This window comes from Palaemon carinicauda, chromosome 37 (genome assembly GCF_036898095.1).
Source record: "Palaemon carinicauda isolate YSFRI2023 chromosome 37, ASM3689809v2, whole genome shotgun sequence".
Classification (NCBI taxonomy): domain Eukaryota; kingdom Metazoa; phylum Arthropoda; class Malacostraca; order Decapoda; family Palaemonidae; genus Palaemon; species Palaemon carinicauda.
In genome coordinates, this window is record NC_090761.1 from 9,172,632 (window position 1) to 9,191,752 (window position 19,121).

At 37.1% G+C, this 19,121-nt stretch overlaps 1 protein-coding gene across 5 annotated transcripts in view; it reads left to right on the forward strand.

Moving 5' to 3' along the window:
* Nucleotides 1–19,121, forward strand: part of LOC137629445 (protein phosphatase 1 regulatory subunit 16A-like) — a 423,268-nt gene that overhangs the window by 402,661 nt on the left and 1,486 nt on the right. For all 5 annotated transcript variants that reach the window (XM_068360749.1, XM_068360748.1, XM_068360750.1 and 2 more), the window contains exons 6-10: nt 3,973–4,048; nt 5,999–6,087; nt 6,287–6,424; nt 6,557–6,675; nt 8,051–8,238. In XM_068360749.1, the coding sequence (XP_068216850.1) occupies nt 3,973–4,048; nt 5,999–6,087; nt 6,287–6,424; nt 6,557–6,675; nt 8,051–8,238 (610 nt within the window). The remainder of the gene's footprint in view (nt 1–3,972; nt 4,049–5,998; nt 6,088–6,286; nt 6,425–6,556; nt 6,676–8,050; nt 8,239–19,121) is intronic.

Sequence of the window (19,121 nt, forward strand, 5' to 3'; positions counted from 1 at the left end):
AAAATATGAAGTAACGATACAAAGTATTTTGTGTCTGTATCGATTGTTATAAGTACTACATAGCGTAAATTGACTTTACGCTAATTTTATTAAACTGATAATAGATCGATATTTATCTAAAGTACAGTACACTAGTAGGACAGATATTTTCTTAAAAATAATATATTTTCTTTTACATTATGAAAATGAAATACTTTTACTTGGTAATTTAGTATTTTCATTCATTTCTTGCAAGAAAAAAGAAAAGGGATTTACATATTTTGCAAGTCATTTTCACGTGTCTTGTGACATCATATTTATAGCGGAAGCGCGCTGGCAAACCGAATTATTTCCTTTCGGCGTGTTACCGAGTAATCTTATTACAGTATTCCCATCAATCAAACACCAAGTAACGATATCAAGTGTGTTAGTGGTCTGTATCAATAGTTATGAGAACACACACAGAAAAAGAGGGAGAACATATTTGTATGATAAATAATAATGGCTATCTATTCTATTTACCAAGGCACTGCGCCCAATTTTGAGGTGTAGCCGATATCAAACAAATGAACAAAAGGTGACCTTCTCTCCGCTTCTAGCCTGACGAGGGATTCAGCTGAGTTTGGCTGGTACTGCTAGGGTGCCACAGCCCACCCTTCCCTGTTTTCCACCACAGACGAAGTTTCATACGATGAATCCCCTACTGCCGCTACCTCCGCGGTCATCCAAGGCGCCGTAGGAAGCACCAGGGCCTACCGGACCTGCGTCACAATCGCTCGTCATTCATTCCTATTTCTAGCACACACTCTTGCCTCTCTCACATCTATCCTTTTATCACCTAGAGCTTTCTTCACTCCATCCATCCACCCAATCCTGGCCTTCCTCTTGTACTTCTCCCAGCAACTCTTGCATTCATCACCTTTAGCAGACAGCCACTTTCTATTCTTTAAACATGGCCAAACCACCTCAACACATTCATAGCTACTCTAGCTGCTAAATCATTTCTTATACCCGTTCTCACCCTCACTACTTTGTTCCTAACCCTATCTAATCGAGATACACCAGCCATACTCCTCAGACACTTCATCTCAAACACATTCAATTTCTATCTCCGTGACTTTCATTCCCCACAACTCTGATCCATACATCACAGTTGGTACAATCACTTTCTCATACAAAACTCTCTTTACATTCATGCCTAACCCTTTATTCTTTACCACTCCCTTCACTGCCCCCAACACTTTGCATCCTTCATTCACTCTCTGACATTCATCTGCTTCCACTCCACCATTTACTGCAACAACAGACCCCAATTACTTAAACTGATTTACTCCCTCAAGTAACTCTACATTCAACATGACATTCAACCTTGCACCACCTTCCCTTCTCGTGCATCTCATAACCTTACTCTTACCCACATTAACTCTCAACTTCCTTCTCTCGCACACCCTTCCAAACACTGTCACTAATCAACCAAGCTTCTCTTCCGAGTCTTCATCCAGTTCAGTATCATCCGCAAACAACAACTGATTTACCTCCCATTCATGATCACTCTCGTCTATCAGTTTCAATCCTCAACTAAGCCCTCGAGCATTCACCTCTCTCACCACTCCATCAACAAACAAGTTGAACAATCATGGCGACATCACACATCCCTGTCTCAGCCCCACTCTCACTGGAAACCACTTGCTTACTTAATTTCCGATCCTAACACATGCTTTACTACCTTTGTAGAAACTCTTCACTGCTTGCAACAACCTTCCACCAATTCCATATAATCTCACCACATTCCATTCCACATTGCTTCCCTATCAACTCTATCATGCAGTTTCTCCAGATCCATTAACGCAACATACACGTTGCCTTTTGCTAAATATTTCTCGCATATCTGCCTAACTGTAAAAATCTGATTCATACATCCCCTGTCTCAGCCCCACTCTCACTGGAAACCACTTGCTTACTTAATTTCCGATCCTAACACATGCTTTACTACCTTTGTAGAAACTCTTCACTGCTTGCAACAACCTTCCACCAATTCCATATAATCTCACCACATTCCATTCCACATTGCTTCCCTATCAACTCTATCATGCAGTTTCTCCAGATCCATTAACGCAACATACACGTTGCCTTTTGCTAAATATTTCTCGCATATCTGCCTAACTGTAAAAATCTGATTCATACATCCCCTACCTCTTCTAAAACCACCTTGTACTTCTAATATTGCATTTTCTGTTTTTTCCTTAATCCTATTAATCAGTACTCTACCATACACTTTTCCAACTACACTCAACAAACTAATACCCCTTGAATTACAACACTCATGCACATCTCCCTTACCCTTATATAGTGGTATAATACATGCACACACCCAGTCTACTGGTACCATTTACAACATGAAACACATTAAACAATCTCACCAACCATTCAACTAGTGACACCACCTTCCTTTAACGTCTCGGCTCTCACACTTTTCCTACTCTCGTTTCGTCTGGTGCTCTCCTCACTTCCTCTCTTATAATCTCTCATTCTCATCTCCCATCACTGGCACCTCAACACCTTCAACAGAAATTATCTCTGCCTTCCTATTATCCTCAACATTCTGTAAGCTTTCAAAATATTCCGCCCACCTTTTCCTTGCCTTTCCTTTTATCAACCTTCCAATTCCATTTGTCATTGTCTCTTCAATTCTTGAACCACCCTTTCTTACTCTTCATTTCTTTCCAAAACTTTTTATTTTCATATGAACGACCCAATCCTTAATCCCACCTCCAGTCAGCCGCCCTCTTTGCCTCAGCTACCTTATGTTTTACTTCTACATTTTTCTCTTTATATCTTATTACTCTGCAGCCATTCTTCAAATCCACTATTTTTTCTTCCACTTTTATTTTCACTCCTTCATTCCACCATTCACTACCATTCCTCATGTTGTCTCCAACAATCCTCTTGCCACACACATCACTTCCAATCCCAATAAAATTTTCTTTAACTAACTTCCGCTCTAAATTACCAGTTTCTCTCACTGCCACTCTGTCAAATGCCATTTCCAACCTTTCTTGATATTCACTTTTTACCTCGGGTTTTATTAACTCTTCAACCTTCACTACCTCTTTTACAACCCCCTAATCTTTTGCTAAAACTAATTTTCCTTCCACCAAAAAAATTATTAGCCATACCCGTAAACACGTGTACGTCTTTCAATCTTCCAAACATTCTTCTAGTTATCAATACATAATCCATCAATGCCCTTTCTACCACTCTTCCACTTTCCACTCTTACCTATGCATACTTGTTATTATCTTTCTTTTTGAAAAAACTAGAACTTATATCCATTTCTTGCTCAACACATTCTTCCAGTCTCTCACCACTCTCATTTTCACCTGATACACCATACTTCCCAATGACACCTTCTACCTCTCCAGCGCCCACTTTAGCATTTAAGTCACCCTTAATGGCTATTAACAAACTACAGTATATGAAAACTACGATATCCTGTAACATACTGGTGCTAATGTAATATTCATCATGAATATATTCGTATGTGCGTATTATCTCGATACGGTAGCTTGACCTTCAGATTAACAGCACAGCTTATCACAACCAAAAGTAAACAAAAAAGTTGGTAAATGTTGATAGCTAAAATGTTTCTGTAATTGAAAAATAGGATACAATAATGCTTTATCAGAGCATATGATATCCTATGGAGTAAGGAAAATAAATAATGATATACAGTAAGAAAGTATTGATAAAATATGACTTGGATGATTGCCGAATCATAATGCAGCTATGGAAACTTCACTTTTTTAGTTTGACATATACGTCAAGATCGTATGTCGACGACTGCCTGGAGCTAAAAAACAGTTTGAAGGTAGTTAAGGCACTTTTTTGGTGGTTGAAAGGTTGCATTTATTTTATGCATTGTATTACAAACATTGATCACTATAATTGTGTATATAAAAATATACATTGTGTAATGGGAATTTAATTTTTCAGCCGGATGTTCTGGAATTATTAGTACAAAATGGGGCCAATCTTCATGCTCGTACAAAAAATCAGGAGACACCTTATGGTGAGTTAACTATTGAAAGTTTTTTTCTTTTGCCTTATTGTAAAGAAACTATATTTTTTCAGACTTTATTTAAATTCTTTATTCTACCTTGATGATGTAATGCAAACATGTTAATTATAACATCTTTTATTTCTACTTTAGTCATCAGTTCAGTAATACTGTACTGTATTTCTCCTATCTACTTTTTCTTCAGTCGAACTTTTTATCCATCACTGGACTAACCGAAGTAATGCTATTCATTGCCAGGAATGTTGTTCCATTTAGGCAATCTTAGGCAAGACAGACAAAATTGGAGCATTATTGTATGCAAATATTTTGACAAGAATAATTGATAGTTGTCTTAGCATTTATAAAAAACTAAAAATAAGAAGCAATTTAGTATGTTGGAAGATCTTAGTAGGAAGATGAACTTTGTAGCTTTGGAAAATTATTTAAATAATGAGATCACTAATTTGATGTTTATTAAATCAATATCTTGAAATCAGTTAACATCATAAGTAAATACTTAATCATTACAGATATTTTAAATATTACTGTAGTTTAGTTTTCAAATGCAAGTTGTGGGAATTTTGGTAATTAAAGATAATTATACAATACTGAAATTATATTTTGAAATTTGTTAACATTATGCAACCATGATTAAAAGTTTTTGTATATGTTATAATGACGGAAAGTTGAAACATTCCTGCACATATGCATTGTAAACCTTGCCAGTGTTATGTGATTTACTGCAATATTTGTTTACTTGTGGTAATGTTTGATGATGAACTAAACATGATTTGAGAGAAAAATGCAGATAAATCACTAGGCACTACAGAATTAAAATGATGCTAGTAACACATACTGTAGCACCCTTGTCATGCTCATACCCTAACTACAATGGACATCGCGTGCTGGCTGGACCAAGAGGAGGAAGATGATGAGGGGAATAATTTTCTATTTTACTTATATATTCTAAGGTCATGAAGTTCTAACTTATGAGGTAATGGCTTTGATTCAAAGGAAAGATTCCTAGGAATGCAGCAGCAATAAGTTTCATCAAATTTTGGGCGACTAAAGAAACAATGAAAATTTTATAAGGCTGCTTCAAAATTTCATGCCTTGGAGATCAGGGATAGTTGAAATAGAGTAGACCATGAAACCTGTTATCGTAGCCTAGATTTTAAACTTGTCATATACCAATATTTAATAATGCAAGGTAATTATTCTTGGCTTGATAAGCTAAATTGAGGAGTGCATATGGTAGGCTAAGTAATTTGTCAGATTTAGCATGGTGTTTGGGTAGGCCATGAAAGGCTGAGGATATGACTATTCTTTTAAATGCCTTTTTCAATTTTCCACATCCCACCTGTGGACCCATTACTGTAGTGCAGTTAATAAAGACTGCTGTGTCGTTCTTCCCCATAGTTTGGTTTATCGTATTCCACTTCTGTGTTTCTATTACAGTACTATTACATACATACATATACCAAGGCACTTCCCCCAATTTGCATAGGAAGGGATGGTTAGATTTTGATAAGGCTAATCATGTTAAATGTTATTTCTTTTTTCAATATATTTTTTTTTTCCATGTGATATACTGTACTGTCTATCTCTCTAAATAATTCTCTACAAAAATATATTGAATGCAAGCTTTTATTTGTTTTTATTGCTTGCTTGCTAAACTGAAATATAATTAATAGTGAGTAATTGTTACTTCAAGTAAAGTTTACTATAGAGTTACTGTGTTGATTTGTATGTAATTAATAGAGTAATTGTTACTTTAAGCAAAGTTTACTGTAGAGTTACTGTGTTGATTTTTATTCAATGAAAGATTAAATTTTTGCCTTGCTCAAGTACTACCAATATTTAAGTATTTATTGTACCTAGAAAGAGAATTCCTATGAAGGAGACATGTTTTCAATTTATTTTTCAGGCATTTGCTTCACAATACTTTTCATTTTATTTTAGATATATGTGAAGATGCTGAACTTCGAGAGAGGATTATGCAGTTGATTAATGAACAAGAAACTAAACGTCATCATGATCAAACCAGAAAGGTATTTTTTTTTTTTTTTTTCGAAGGGATTACATAATTATGCTATTTTTGTAATTCAGAAAGGTATTTTTTTCTGATGTATTACTGTATATACTTATGCTGTTTTTGTAATAATTTTTTCTAATATTTCTGCTCTATTTGGTTGTGTTTTGTTGTTCTAATCACTACAAATTTGCATTATACAAAATTTTTTATTTCAGGTTCGTCGAGCACATTCCAACACAAGAACTCAGTCTGTTAGACGAACATCAATTCGTGAAAAGACACTGACGCCAAAGAAAGAAGCGCAGGAGGAAGCAAGAATTCGTCTTCAGTTAGAAAACAAGAAAAACCCTCGGGTAATTATCTACTATAGTTGTTGAAATTTTCCTTTTCCAGAATGATTTTAAGAGTACTTTAATTTGAACTGCTATGCAATAGCTTATAATACTATATTTTTGCATGATAATTAAAATTATTTCCCATTTTAGGAGGAAGATTCACCATCTTTAGGAAGTTTGCGACCTATGAAGGAGCCTGATGAACCTTCTTCATTTACAACATTCCCTGCTGTAATTCCAGAAAATAACATGAATACAACTAGTGCCAAGTAAGTTTTCTGCATGGTGCAGTACTGTAATAGAAATTTGAGGTGAATTCATAGTATTAGAAGATCTTGAATTACATGAAATGAGCGTGTTAATTATAGAGAAAAAAGAAAATATGAAATAGTGTATGAAGTTTGGAAGAATAGAATTGTTGTATCGCATTGAAACTATGGGAAAAAGTACTGAAAAAAATTGTCAAAATACACGTTAGTTTGACTTTAAGCCAAATTAATTGAATGACATTTAAATGTTTATGAACTGTCTCAAGGAAAGGTAGCAGACTCTTGATTTTGCTTAAAGGCCAGAGTTGAGGAAAGAGCTTGCATTATCATGCCTTTTCCTTTAACTGCAACAGATCAACATCTTCCTCATCAAATTAACTCTAGAAATAACCTAAAGGAGCCAAATTGAGTTTAATTTTGGTTTTGAATTTTTTCTTATGAGTTTTGTGAAGAAAAAGTCTTAAGAAGCGCATAATTCTTGAGTGTATTGCAGATAAAGTTTGACTATCCCGAGTTCAAAGTAGGTTTGCAACACGATTAGAAATTGTGGGCAAAAAAATTGTGCTCTAGCACAAGTTATGAAAAATTCATTCCCAATATCTCAATTCAAACAATTCAAATAGATAGTGTAAAACTTACTGAAAATAAAAAATGAATAAAATACTGTACAATACTATACAAAAGAAAACAAGAATCCAGCAGAGTAGGTGGAATGCACTGGCTTGTGAATAATGCAATTTGAAAAACAAACCAACACATATGGAAAGATAATTGGATAGCATGAAGGCGCTGTTAAAAATAAATGAGAGTGAAGCAGCCGTCAAATGCACGAATGAGCTCGTAAAATAAAGATCTCACAATCTTCAAGTTGGTGTAATTAAAGTTTCCTTGTCTATTGGAAAAAGACAAATATGATTGATGAGGATTTTATAAAACACATATAGTATCTTAATTGTTATACTTATTAAAAGTTATTGAAATTTTCACTGGTATGGGTAAAAAATCCCTTATCCGACATTTTTTCAGGTATATTTTTGATATCTTGGGCCATGTTGTCTCTTGCTTTTACTTGAAAGAATATACAGCACTAAGAATGGCTATTAAAGGCTTTAACTGGTTAATGGTGTATTTTATGAGGCAAAATTATATGATTTTATTTCTAAGGTATAAAGTTAGGATAACCAATTAATTCTATAGTATTAACATAATTTGCTAGCCATAGGTATATCATCATGTTATTAAATAATATTCAAAATAAGATCTTTAACTAAAGGGTACAATATTTTCCTTATGTTACTAAAACACACTAAAAAATTAACTGGTTTATATCAAAACACAAATCATATCAATGAAATTTATTTTTTTTAAACTTTAGGGATAACTTGTTGATGGAAGAAGAGGAGGAGGAGCTAAAAAAAGAGGAGAATGAGAAAAAGGAAGAAGAACGAGAACAAACTATTACAGAAGAGGAGGAAGAAAGCCAAACCCTGTTTTCAAATTTTGAAAATGTTAGAGGGAAAATCCAGAATGATATTCTTTCTGCATCTCCAGATATTCTCAGTGGTTAGTATTTTACAGCAATTTTTGTATAGCCAAAGGTTATAAGTGCAGTTGATAACATTAGTATACAGATAGGGCATTTTTTTTTTTTTATGGATTTTCTTTTTGATTAATTTGAGGAATTTAATAAAATATTAAACAGTGTATTGGTGTACATGGCCAGTAAATTATGTTGTGGTTTCAAAATGTGCCCTATATAGTATTTATGGGCTGCCAGCCCCCGGTGCGATAACCCAAAAGCAATGCAAGGGATTTTACAAAAAATTAAATGTTCAAGGTTACTGGTGGTTTGAAGGAGTTTAAACAAATATACAACAATTCCTCATGTCAAGACATTACTTGGTCGGCTGTTTTCAACTTTCAATTTTCTTTTCTTTATAAAGATGTTTGGAAAATGAACCTGTATTTTCTAAGTACAGTAGTTTTTCCAGTTGTAATATATGTATATCTATTTAATAGTAAGATGGTAAAGAATGTGAACTATTGAACAATTTATTGCATTAGCTGATGGGGTTTCTTACTAGGTATTAAAAGTGTTGTCTAAGTGGTTTTCTGAATGGATGATTTGTCAAGATTTATTTTTGTGTTGATTCGTGATACTTGGAACCATTTAATGACAACATGAGGTAGGGCAATATAAAAGTGTGTCATGCTGAGAATTTAGTTTTAACATTTAGTTGAAGGTACTGTATAAATTTCTCGAGCCACGAAATTGCGAGATGAAGTATTTTTTCATATATAGGGATAATGAAACATTAGACATTTAGAACCATTAATCAAGTGAGTAGTTTTGTTTTCTTACCTTTGACAATAAGGAAAATGGTTGAATTTGCATTTCTTTCATTAGCTTAGCATGATACCGAAATATTTTTTAGAAATTTGTGTTAAGGCTTTTGAAATTAAGAATAATTCAAATTTACAGGGTTATTAGAATAATTCAAATTTACAGGGTTATGTTAATTTTAATTGGAAGGCCTTTTGGAATTTTTTATGTGACATTTTAAAATCATCATGTGTCAAGAATAGTTGATGAATTTTATTTTTGCCTTAGGAAGTTTTATGTAAGGTAAGAAATTAGATGTTGAATTTAGAGCTGCATTTTTTCTAAGAATAAAAAGAGGAAGTTGCTTTCTCTATTCTAGCACTGCTGTAGTCATGTGTTACTAAATAGCATTTTACCTGTAGTTATGTATACTTTTGCTAGTCAAAGGGTTTGTCTGAAGGATATGTTCTTGATTGAGAAGCAAAAATTGGAGGAAGGTCAAGGTAAAGTTTGATAAGTGGAAAGAGGCCAATAACACACATGAAAACAAATGAATATGGCAGTTTATCTTGGCCCAAAGACACACAGGAAGTGGTAATCCTCTAAAGATTAGTAGTAGTTTATTAAAAAATGGTCGACTACCATGAAATACAAATATTTTTGTATTTATAGATAACTTTTGATCCACACCTTTTTTTCCCTACCTGCATGGTGCTGCCCAGAGACATATTCTTAGTTTTTAAAATTTTTATTTTACTTATTATCAAAACTGCCTGTATTGTACCATAATTTAGCAGATTAATGTATTTATACAAAATACTTAGGGGTATGATGGATATGCTATGGGCATATTTTTTTCCGACACATATACAAAACCTTGTTCTTTACATGGAAGAAATTGGTGCAAGCTGGCATTGTGGCTATAAAAACTTTAAATGAGGTGCCAACAACTGATCTGGTTGCTGCCAGTGATAGCGGGGACAAACACTACCCTCCGCTCACTTGTACCTTTTTCACTTTGACCTCAGTCATCTCCTTCCATGTTAGCTGGCTTTGGCAAATGAAACTTTTACTCTTGGCTTTATTCCCATTTTGAAGCATAGTATCTCAAGGTTATTGTCCTTGAGTTGGAGCCTTGATTAATATCATGAATCCATTAACATTTTAGTTTGATTAAAGGTGAACATCTGTCGTCCCAGGGTCCACCTTTACATCCTTGGAGTTAGACTTTCCTGAACTCTTGGTTTTGTTCCAGTTATGAAGCTTTAGCATCTCGGGATATTGTCCTCGAGTTGATGACTTGATTAACATCATGGCTTCATTCACTGTTAAGGTTGACTAAAGGTGAACAACTGTTTGCCCAGGGGTCACCTTTAAAGTAGACTTCCCTGAAGTCTTAGGATCAGAGGACCCCAGTGAGGAACTGTATCCATCTGTGTACACTGACACGTTGGTGGACACGTGAGCAACTAGTACTAGCAAGTACTATTAAAATGTTTTCAGCCTTTCTTATTGGTAGCGGTTGCTTCACGATCTGATCACCTGACTTGGTCAGCAATCGTTGAGTCTCTTTAACCCTGGATAGGTACGATGGGTCGTTCGCGACCCCGAGCGTCCAAAAAAAACAGGTTTTTCTCACGTGACTCACCCCCGTGACTGAATTTGTGGGTGATCGACCTGCAGGAGGTGTCTCCCCTACACGCTCTAGTAGTGTCCAGATGTGCATTGCTGTAGCTGTACTCCTTCCCCGATTTCTGAGACGCGTCGGGGTCGAGCGCGACCGAGTTTACCCTTCTAAGGTAGTTTGCCTAATTATCAAAGTTATTACGTATTATGAAATTGTCGTAGAATGGTGCAACTTGTATAGGTTATCAGTTGTGGAAAGTCTTGGTGGATTGTTTGGCTACCATGTGCATGATTTTTTTTTTAGTTAAAATATCGTTCATCACCACGAGGACCATTTTACCGCGAGTGCCCCTTTTTCATTTTTTTTCATTTTTTTGCCAAGTCATTTTTCCGTAAGATATTGCCAAATAGTGTCGTAAAACTTTTGCTTGTTTAGTGTTGGAAAGTGTGTCTAGATGATCTGGCTACCCATGCGTGACTTTGTTTTTGTCAGATACGACGTAGTTATTGGTATATTGGGTATTTAACTGCGGTTACCAATTTCTGTTTTTTTTCAATATTTGTAAAAATTACTACGTAGTAAGGAATTGCCGTATATTATTCATTTTTTTTTCATGTTTATGTGTTAGAAAGTGTGCCTTGATGGTTGGGCTAACACGTGCATGTCTTTTTTTTTTATCTGAGATGCCGTATATTAGAATGTCGGGCATTTTACCGCGAGTGCCCCTTTTTCATTTTTTTTCATTTTTTTGCCAAGTCATTTTTCCGTATGATATTGCCAAATAGTGTCGTAAAACTTTTGCTTTTTTAGTGTTGGAAAGTGTGTCTAGATGATCTGGCTACCCATGCGTGATTTTGTTTTTGTCAGATACGACGTAGTTATTGGTATATTGGGTATTTAACTGCGGTTGCCAATTTGTTTTTTTTCAATATTTGTAAAAATTTACTACGTAGTAAGGAATTGCCGTATATTATTGATTTTTTTTTCATGTTTGTGTTAGAAAGTGTGCCTTGATGGTTGGGCTAACACGTGCATGTCTTTTTTTTTATCTGAGATGCAGTATATTAGAATGTTGGGCATTTTTCCGCGAGTGCCCCTTTTTATTTGTTTTGCATTTTTTTGCTTAGTCATGTTACCGTAAGGAATTGGCAAGTAGTGTCGCAAAACTTATATTTTTATAGTGTTGGAAAGTGTTTCTAGATGATCTGGCTACCCATGCCTATTTTTTTTTTAGCCAGATATGGCGTATATATAAGTATGTGTTCGATTTTCCTGTGATTGCCATTTTTTCGTTTTTTCCCATTTCTTTCAAAATTACTACGTACTAAGGAACTATCACAGAGTAATGATTCATTTATATGTTTATTTGTCGGAAAATGTGCCTTGATGGTTTGCCTAGCACGTGGCTGAAATTTTTTTTTTTCTGAAATGCCGTATATTAGAATGGCCATTTTTCCACGAGTGCCCCTTTTTATTTGTTTTGCATTTTTTTGCTTAGTCATGTTACCGTAAGGAATTGGCAAGTAGTGTTGCAAAACTTATAATTTTATAGTGTTGGAAAGTGTTTCTAGATGATCTGGCTACCCATGCCTATCTTTTTTTTTTAGCCAGATATGGCGTATATATAGGTGTGTTCGATTTTCCTGTGATTGCCATTTTTTCGTTTTTTCCCATTTCTTTCAAAATTACTACGTACTAAGGAACTATCACAGAGTAATGATTCATTTAGATGTTTATTTGTCGGAAAATGTGCCTTGATGGTTTGCCTAGCACGTGGCTGAATTTTTTTTTTTTCTGAAATGCCGTATATTAGAATGTTAGCCATTTTTCCGCGAGTGCCCCTTTTTATTTGTTTTGCATTTTTTTGCTTAGTCATGTTACCGTAAGGAATTGGCAAGTAGTGTCGCAAAACTTATATTTTTATAGTGTTGGAAAGTGTTTCTAGATGATCAGGCTACCCATGCCTATCTTTTTTTTAGCCAGATATGGCGTATATATAGGTATGTGTTCGATTTTCCGGTGATTGCCATTTTTTCGTTTTTTCCCAATTCTTTCAAAATTACTACGTACTAAGGAACTATCACAGAGTAATGATTCCTCTAGATGTTTATTTGTCGGAAAATTTTGTTTACTTCTTTTTTGATTGAATATCATCAAATTTTTTTAGCTAAAATATTATATTGTTTTACATTTTTTTTTTTTGGATTTTATTTCCCTTCAAAAAAAATTTTTTGGGTCAGAATTTTAATTTTATAGTCGTAAAATAATCGACAATTATCCAGCAACCCACCATACAATTTTTTGCATATCCAATAATAATTAGATTAGTAAATAACACCTTGAAATTGACATACCCTTCCTACATTTCAAGTGGCAGATTAGGGAGTCTGAGTCAGTGTGGTTGGCGGCCATTTTGTGGACATATCCGAAGCGTAAGCTGCCCTATCTATATATATTCTTGTTCCCTATAGAATTTGTGATATTTTGGTATATTTTTACCTGCATAAATATCATATTATATATTAAATATATGTATTTTTTTACGAAATTTCTAAGTACTCAAAAAATTACCTTTAGATATGGCCCCTGATATAAATGTAATTTACAAAATAATGAAGATTTTTTTACATATTTATATTTTAGGATAACATATGTTTATTCCCTAAAAAAATTAGCCACTTCCTATTTCATTTGGGTACCCAAAAAAATTCATGAAATTTGGACAAAATTTTTTGGCCAAAAAAAGTTACCCTTTTTTTCTCATTTCAGATCTTCACCTCCATGGGTCTGACTTCATCCAAAATACATCAAGATGTGTCCTAAACATTCAAGAATCAATTCCTAAAAGGATTTGTGTATATATGTATAAACTTTTTTTTTATGAATTTTTATGTCAGGTCTTTTTTTTTTCTACTTAATTTTTTAAAATATTTATAATAAATAGTTTTTCTGCAGATGAGTAGTATTTATCTTTACAGATGTTTTAAGCATTCATTGAAGTTTTTTTTGGCAAAAGAAAAAAGGAGGTTACTGCAAAAACTGATTTTTCAAGAATTTTTTTTGGCGTCGGGGTCGTTCGCGTCCGAGTATACCCTTAAAGGGGTGTCCGAGGAGCGTACCTATCCAGGGTTAAACGCTACTTCTTGGCGCATACAGCGTAATTGAGTGGTAGCTAACCTTCCACTTGAGGAATATGTTTGCTGCCTTCTCCCTCTGAGCTTGCCAACCCTTCGGGGTTCTTGGTGGATGTTCCTACGGCGACCTGCTGTCCTAGGCTGGTAGTTTATCTATCCAGGCAGCGCAGAAGTGTTCTCATGTTTCTGACACAAGAACACTATAGAGCTGAAGAGGTCCTATGAGATCTTAGTAACTGTCTCTGTGGCTGATGGTATCCTTCATCTGAGAGTTGCTTATAGCATGTGATCTCTCTACACTTCGACTCCGTGATGCGATTCAGGCTCACAGCAAGCCTGTATCACAGTTTTAAGGTTGAAAACTATCTTTCCACCCGAGTTTTTCTTGAAGCAATTGATCTCTCAAAACCTTGCGAGGGGAATCAAGCTCACAGCAAGCCCGGATCACGTCGCCAAAGGTGAACGCTTATCATTTCACCCGAGAGGTTTGCTTGAAACACCCGATCTCTCAACACCTCCCGACCCAGACTTGCATGCAATCCAAGCTCACAATGACCCTGGATTGCAGCACTGTGAAAGCTTTCCTTTTACCCGAGAGTTCCGCTTGTACAAGCGATGTTTCAACGCCTCGCGATTGAAGCTAGCTGCAAGCCTGGATCATGGCACCAAAGGGGAGAGCAATCCTTTCATCTGAGTTTTGCTTGAAGGAAGTGATTTTTTAATGCCTCACGAGGCAACCTAAGCTCACAGCTAGCCTGGATTGTGGTACCAAAAGTGAAAATTATCCTCTCGTCTAAAAGTATCACTTGTAACATGCAATCTCTTGATGCCTTGTGATTCAGGATTGTGACGAGTTTTAAAATTGCAGCATGATCCAGGCTCGTCATGCAGCTATGACTACTATCTCCTTCTGAGTAGGTTAGAGTGCACTAAGCAGGCCTGCACACCACTGGCAGATCACGGTTATGTGTGGGCTCGCGATTATGTTGCGTTCTACAGTCTGTGTTCATTTAAGGTGATTGCAGAGCGCTCTCTTTCTCTCTTTTTTTGTAATGCTCTTTTGAGCTAATTACTGTCTCATTAGACCCCCAATATTCATGAGGCAGTCAGGATCTAGAATAAGTGGTTTCTTTCATCGCTGGGGCTCTACCATCTCTCTAAACCTAAGAGCTCAAGGGTAGGTTTTCTTTACGAGAAACTTTTGTTCCTGCTATAGCTAATTGTATGCAATTAGGTGTACGCTATCCAGTGTTCACATTTTAGGAGAGGTTTTATGGAAACAAATTCTTTTTACACTCCAAGTCTCTGTTGCAAGGCAAATAGGTTATTGAAAAATTTGACATTTTCCTACTAATCTCTCTTTCATAAGATTACATTAAAATTCCTGGGTTTGCCAGTTAAGATTTCTGAAAACTTTGAAGGACTTAGACTTGGGTATTCAGGATTCAGTTGCTTTGGGAAAATATAAATTGCTTAAGATTTGTAATATTTCTTTTTCATTAATGCAAGATTATAATCATGCATTTGTCTTATCTTAGAAAAAAAAATTCAGTTCCCTACCTAGAGTAAAGAAACATTGGAATGCAGCTCCTCGCTAGTGCAGTGGTAATGCGTTTTTTTAGCATTAGCATGGCAGCAGATCAATCCCACATCAGGATTTTTTTTTTTTCTTCATTTGCACAACACCCCAAGGCGAGCAGCTTGGAATGTTTACGTGCAACTAATGATGCAAACATCTTGGGAACGTTTCCACTTGTGCTTGTTATTGGTGGTCTATTTAGCGATTTCTGGCTATTTCAGTAGCCCCCTTCTCTAGTTCGCTCTCTCAGTAGAGCTACAGTATACTAGATATACTACTTTGGGTTTACACATTTGTAACAGCAGCATTACATGGCCATTAGCTCTTTGCTCAAGTGGTTGTTTGTGAGCGATCGCTTTCCTGTTCTCAGTTGGTTCACATGCCTTATCTGTTTTAATGTTATTAAATTATTTAGAATATTTTATTTTAATTTTTTTTCATTACTTATATCATTTATTTATTTCCTTGTTTCCTTTCCTCACTGGGCTATTTTTCCCTGTCGGAGCCCTTAGGCTTATAGCATCTTGCTCTTCCAACTAGGGTTGTAGCTTGGCTAGTAATAATAATAATAATGATAACTACTCTTGATCGGTCGTATACTCTCACCTGTCTGCCTAAGGGAGTAACATTTCTATCCCCCTTTTCCTTCAGCAACTACAGCCCAAATCAAATGGGTTAGTGGGTGAAAAGTGAGTCCTACATAATACAGAGCTGAGCAGGTACTCAGGTTTGTACTGTATTATTATAGGAAATGCATTTACTTCCCTCGGGCTGTAACAGGCAGGGTGCCGATATAGTAGTTGGACTTGGGCACATTCTCAGAGCGGTCACTTCGGGTGCCCTTATAACCTTTGGCATGATGGAGGCCTCAACCTAGTTGCCTGTCATTGTCAGCTAAATCTAGGGACAGACTGACTGGACTAAAGAGAGTTGGGCACCAACAGATCTGCTTCCTTCCAGGAATCTGCAGGGTAGTGTTCATGGGAATGCTCCCCTGCACGCTCTCTCATTGTGTGTGCTTGCTGAACTCAACGCGAGGATAAACACCCTTATCCTCACCCCTCTGAGCTTCCCGACCCTTGGGGTACCGTTTACAGTCAAGCAGAAGCAGGATGTTTGTAAGCCCCTGTGCAACTTGTCGCAGACTCCATGAATCTCCAGCTTGTGCAGTTATCTAATTTAACTTGCCATCTAGTTCTGATGCAACACTTGCTCGCACTCTCAGCCCAACTATCTGTGTCACATTCATGCTCTTTGTCTCGCCAAATAGTGTGCGAGACATAGATTAGTGCACCTGTAGTAAGTCTCGCTCACATCACAATCCCCGTATATTTTCCAGTGTGACTTGTCGCCAAATCGCTGACTCTTTGAAGCTCACACTTATTCTCATAATCCTCATGATGTCTCTCAAGACTCAATGAGTCTCCAAGCTGGCTTGCATGTAAGCTTTCTATCTGTCTTCAAGTACCTAAGTTTCAATCTACGCAGAAAGATATACCAATTTGGGATGCTGTAGTTCAGTCTGTCGACAATCCCTCAAGTGTTCACTTGAAGGTTTACCCTAGTTCAACTGAACTACCAACAGCATTCATCCTCCCTGCTATCTAGACAATTGGCTAGTCCATGCTTCTCAAGGTTTGCCACATTCTGTGTGTTGTGGTAAACTTGGAGAAGTCCTTTTTGATGCCCAAGCAGAACCTGGTATATCTTGGAATGCAGGTAGATACTAGGGAAAGTCTATCCATCGCAGGTAAAATTAGCAAGATTCACAGTAGCAGCAATGCCTGCTGTGTCAGATGTCCTCGTTAGAGTGTCTAGTGCTCAACAGTTGCCTCCGCATGCAGCCACTTCAGCGGTGGGCTTTGAAAACCTTAGGGTCTCAGGGCAGGGATACTCCCGGAATGCTAATTCTAGGGGGATGTAGAGCAGAGGAAAGACCTGAATTTGTGGAACCTGTATTCGAACCTTCTGAGAAAGGTAGATCTTTCTCCCTCTCCCAATTTTATGCTCTTCACAGATGCATAAAAAGAAGGGAGGGAGGGAGGGTTGGCACTCTCTCCTGCCGCAACACATGTCCTCCACACTGTGGTGTGAGTTGAAGGAAACATACCTTGTTCTTCAACATTTCTAACAGCTCCATTCGGTTACTCAGTAGTGTTGATGAGCAACAACATGACCACTGTGGCATATCTAGACAACTAGACAAGCAAGGAGATTCTATTTCAAGGCAACTTTAACAATTAGCAGAAGTAACTTGCAAAAGTCAAAAAATAATGTGACCTCCCTGTCAGCCTGGTTCATGCCAGGCAAAAAGAGCATCTCTGCAGACAAACTGAGGAGGAAGACTCGGATAGCTGGTTCCGAAGGGTCTTTGTACCCTAGGATAGCAAACTTGAGTAATGACTGTGGGGTTCGACGGTAGTAGACCTGTTCTCAATGTCCGTTAACCAGAAGCTTCCGGTGTGCTGCTCGCCAGTACTGGACACATAACTAGTGCTTCAGGCTGCCTTTCATCTTCCGTGGGAAAACCAGGATGTCTATGCTTTCCTCCCTGTTCTGCCTAATGAGGAAACTCCTCAAAAGGATAAGATCCACACTCAGTCTATCCATGACATGAATAGCCCCGTTATAGCAACATGTAGAATGGTACCCTGGCCTTCTGCTGCTGTTCCAAGGGAGCTTCCTCCTCCCTATGACTTGCTGCACCAACATCATGCTCAGATTTGCCATCAAACAGTGAGATCCCTGTGACTTTGTACCTGAAGGGTATGTAACATCTCACTGAGAGAGGGCTTTCACAACCAGTAACAAAACAATGTCTGGTTACCTCAGGATACCAGGCAAAGTAGGCAATCTTTCGTGGTTAGTGTCGTGAAAGGGGTGTCTCTCGGCTTGGAACCACAATATCCTTATTGTGAAATTCTTACTTTTTCTCCAAGAGGGAAACTGCTCAGTCTCTCCATTAAAGGCTATTGCTCTGCCTTGAGCCAAATCTTTAGACTGAAAGGGGTTGCTATTTCCTCTTCGGTAGAGCTGTCCATGCTCTTGTGGAGTTTGAACAGGTGTGCCGTAGTCGAAAATGAGACCACCTTAGTGGAACATCAATGTCCGTTCCTGGAATGGAACACTTAGGAGTCATTGCATTGAGCTTTGAGTTATAACATCAGGCTTCGAACAGCGATCTAACTCGAAAAAGATTTTATTCTCGCTTTAACCTCTGTTAAAAAGGTTTGGGAGTTGTATGGTCTCCCCTATGACATTATCCAGTCTCTGGGATGGGGGGCAAGTTACTTTCAGCTTCATCCCTGAGTTTGTTGCCAAGACTCAAATTCGGCTACTTTGTGTCCTGTAAGAGTGCCGAGAGACTACTTGAACGCTTAAACGAACTCTCGGATCTCGCCCTCGAATCAAGCACTTGCTTGTCAGCAGGGGCAGAGTCAAGAAGGAGGTACATCACCATATGCATCAGGCAGGTTATCAACTATGGTATTTATCTTTCCCCTCTGCAACAGTACGGGTTATAACAACACCAGGGTCATAAGTATGTTCCTGCCGTTCAAGAACTTTTCTGTGATGCAGGTGCTATAAGTGTGGAAGACATTCTACCTTCACTACCCACTACCTGCTAAATGTGTAACACACCGGTTGCAAAATTTGATAGGCCCTGTGTTAGCTGTATAGCAGTGGTATAGCTACCTTAACTCCTCACTGGACTATTAGAAGTCATTCGAGGACGGAGGTTACGGTGTTAGTCTGGGATGAATGATAGGACATGGCTGGCTT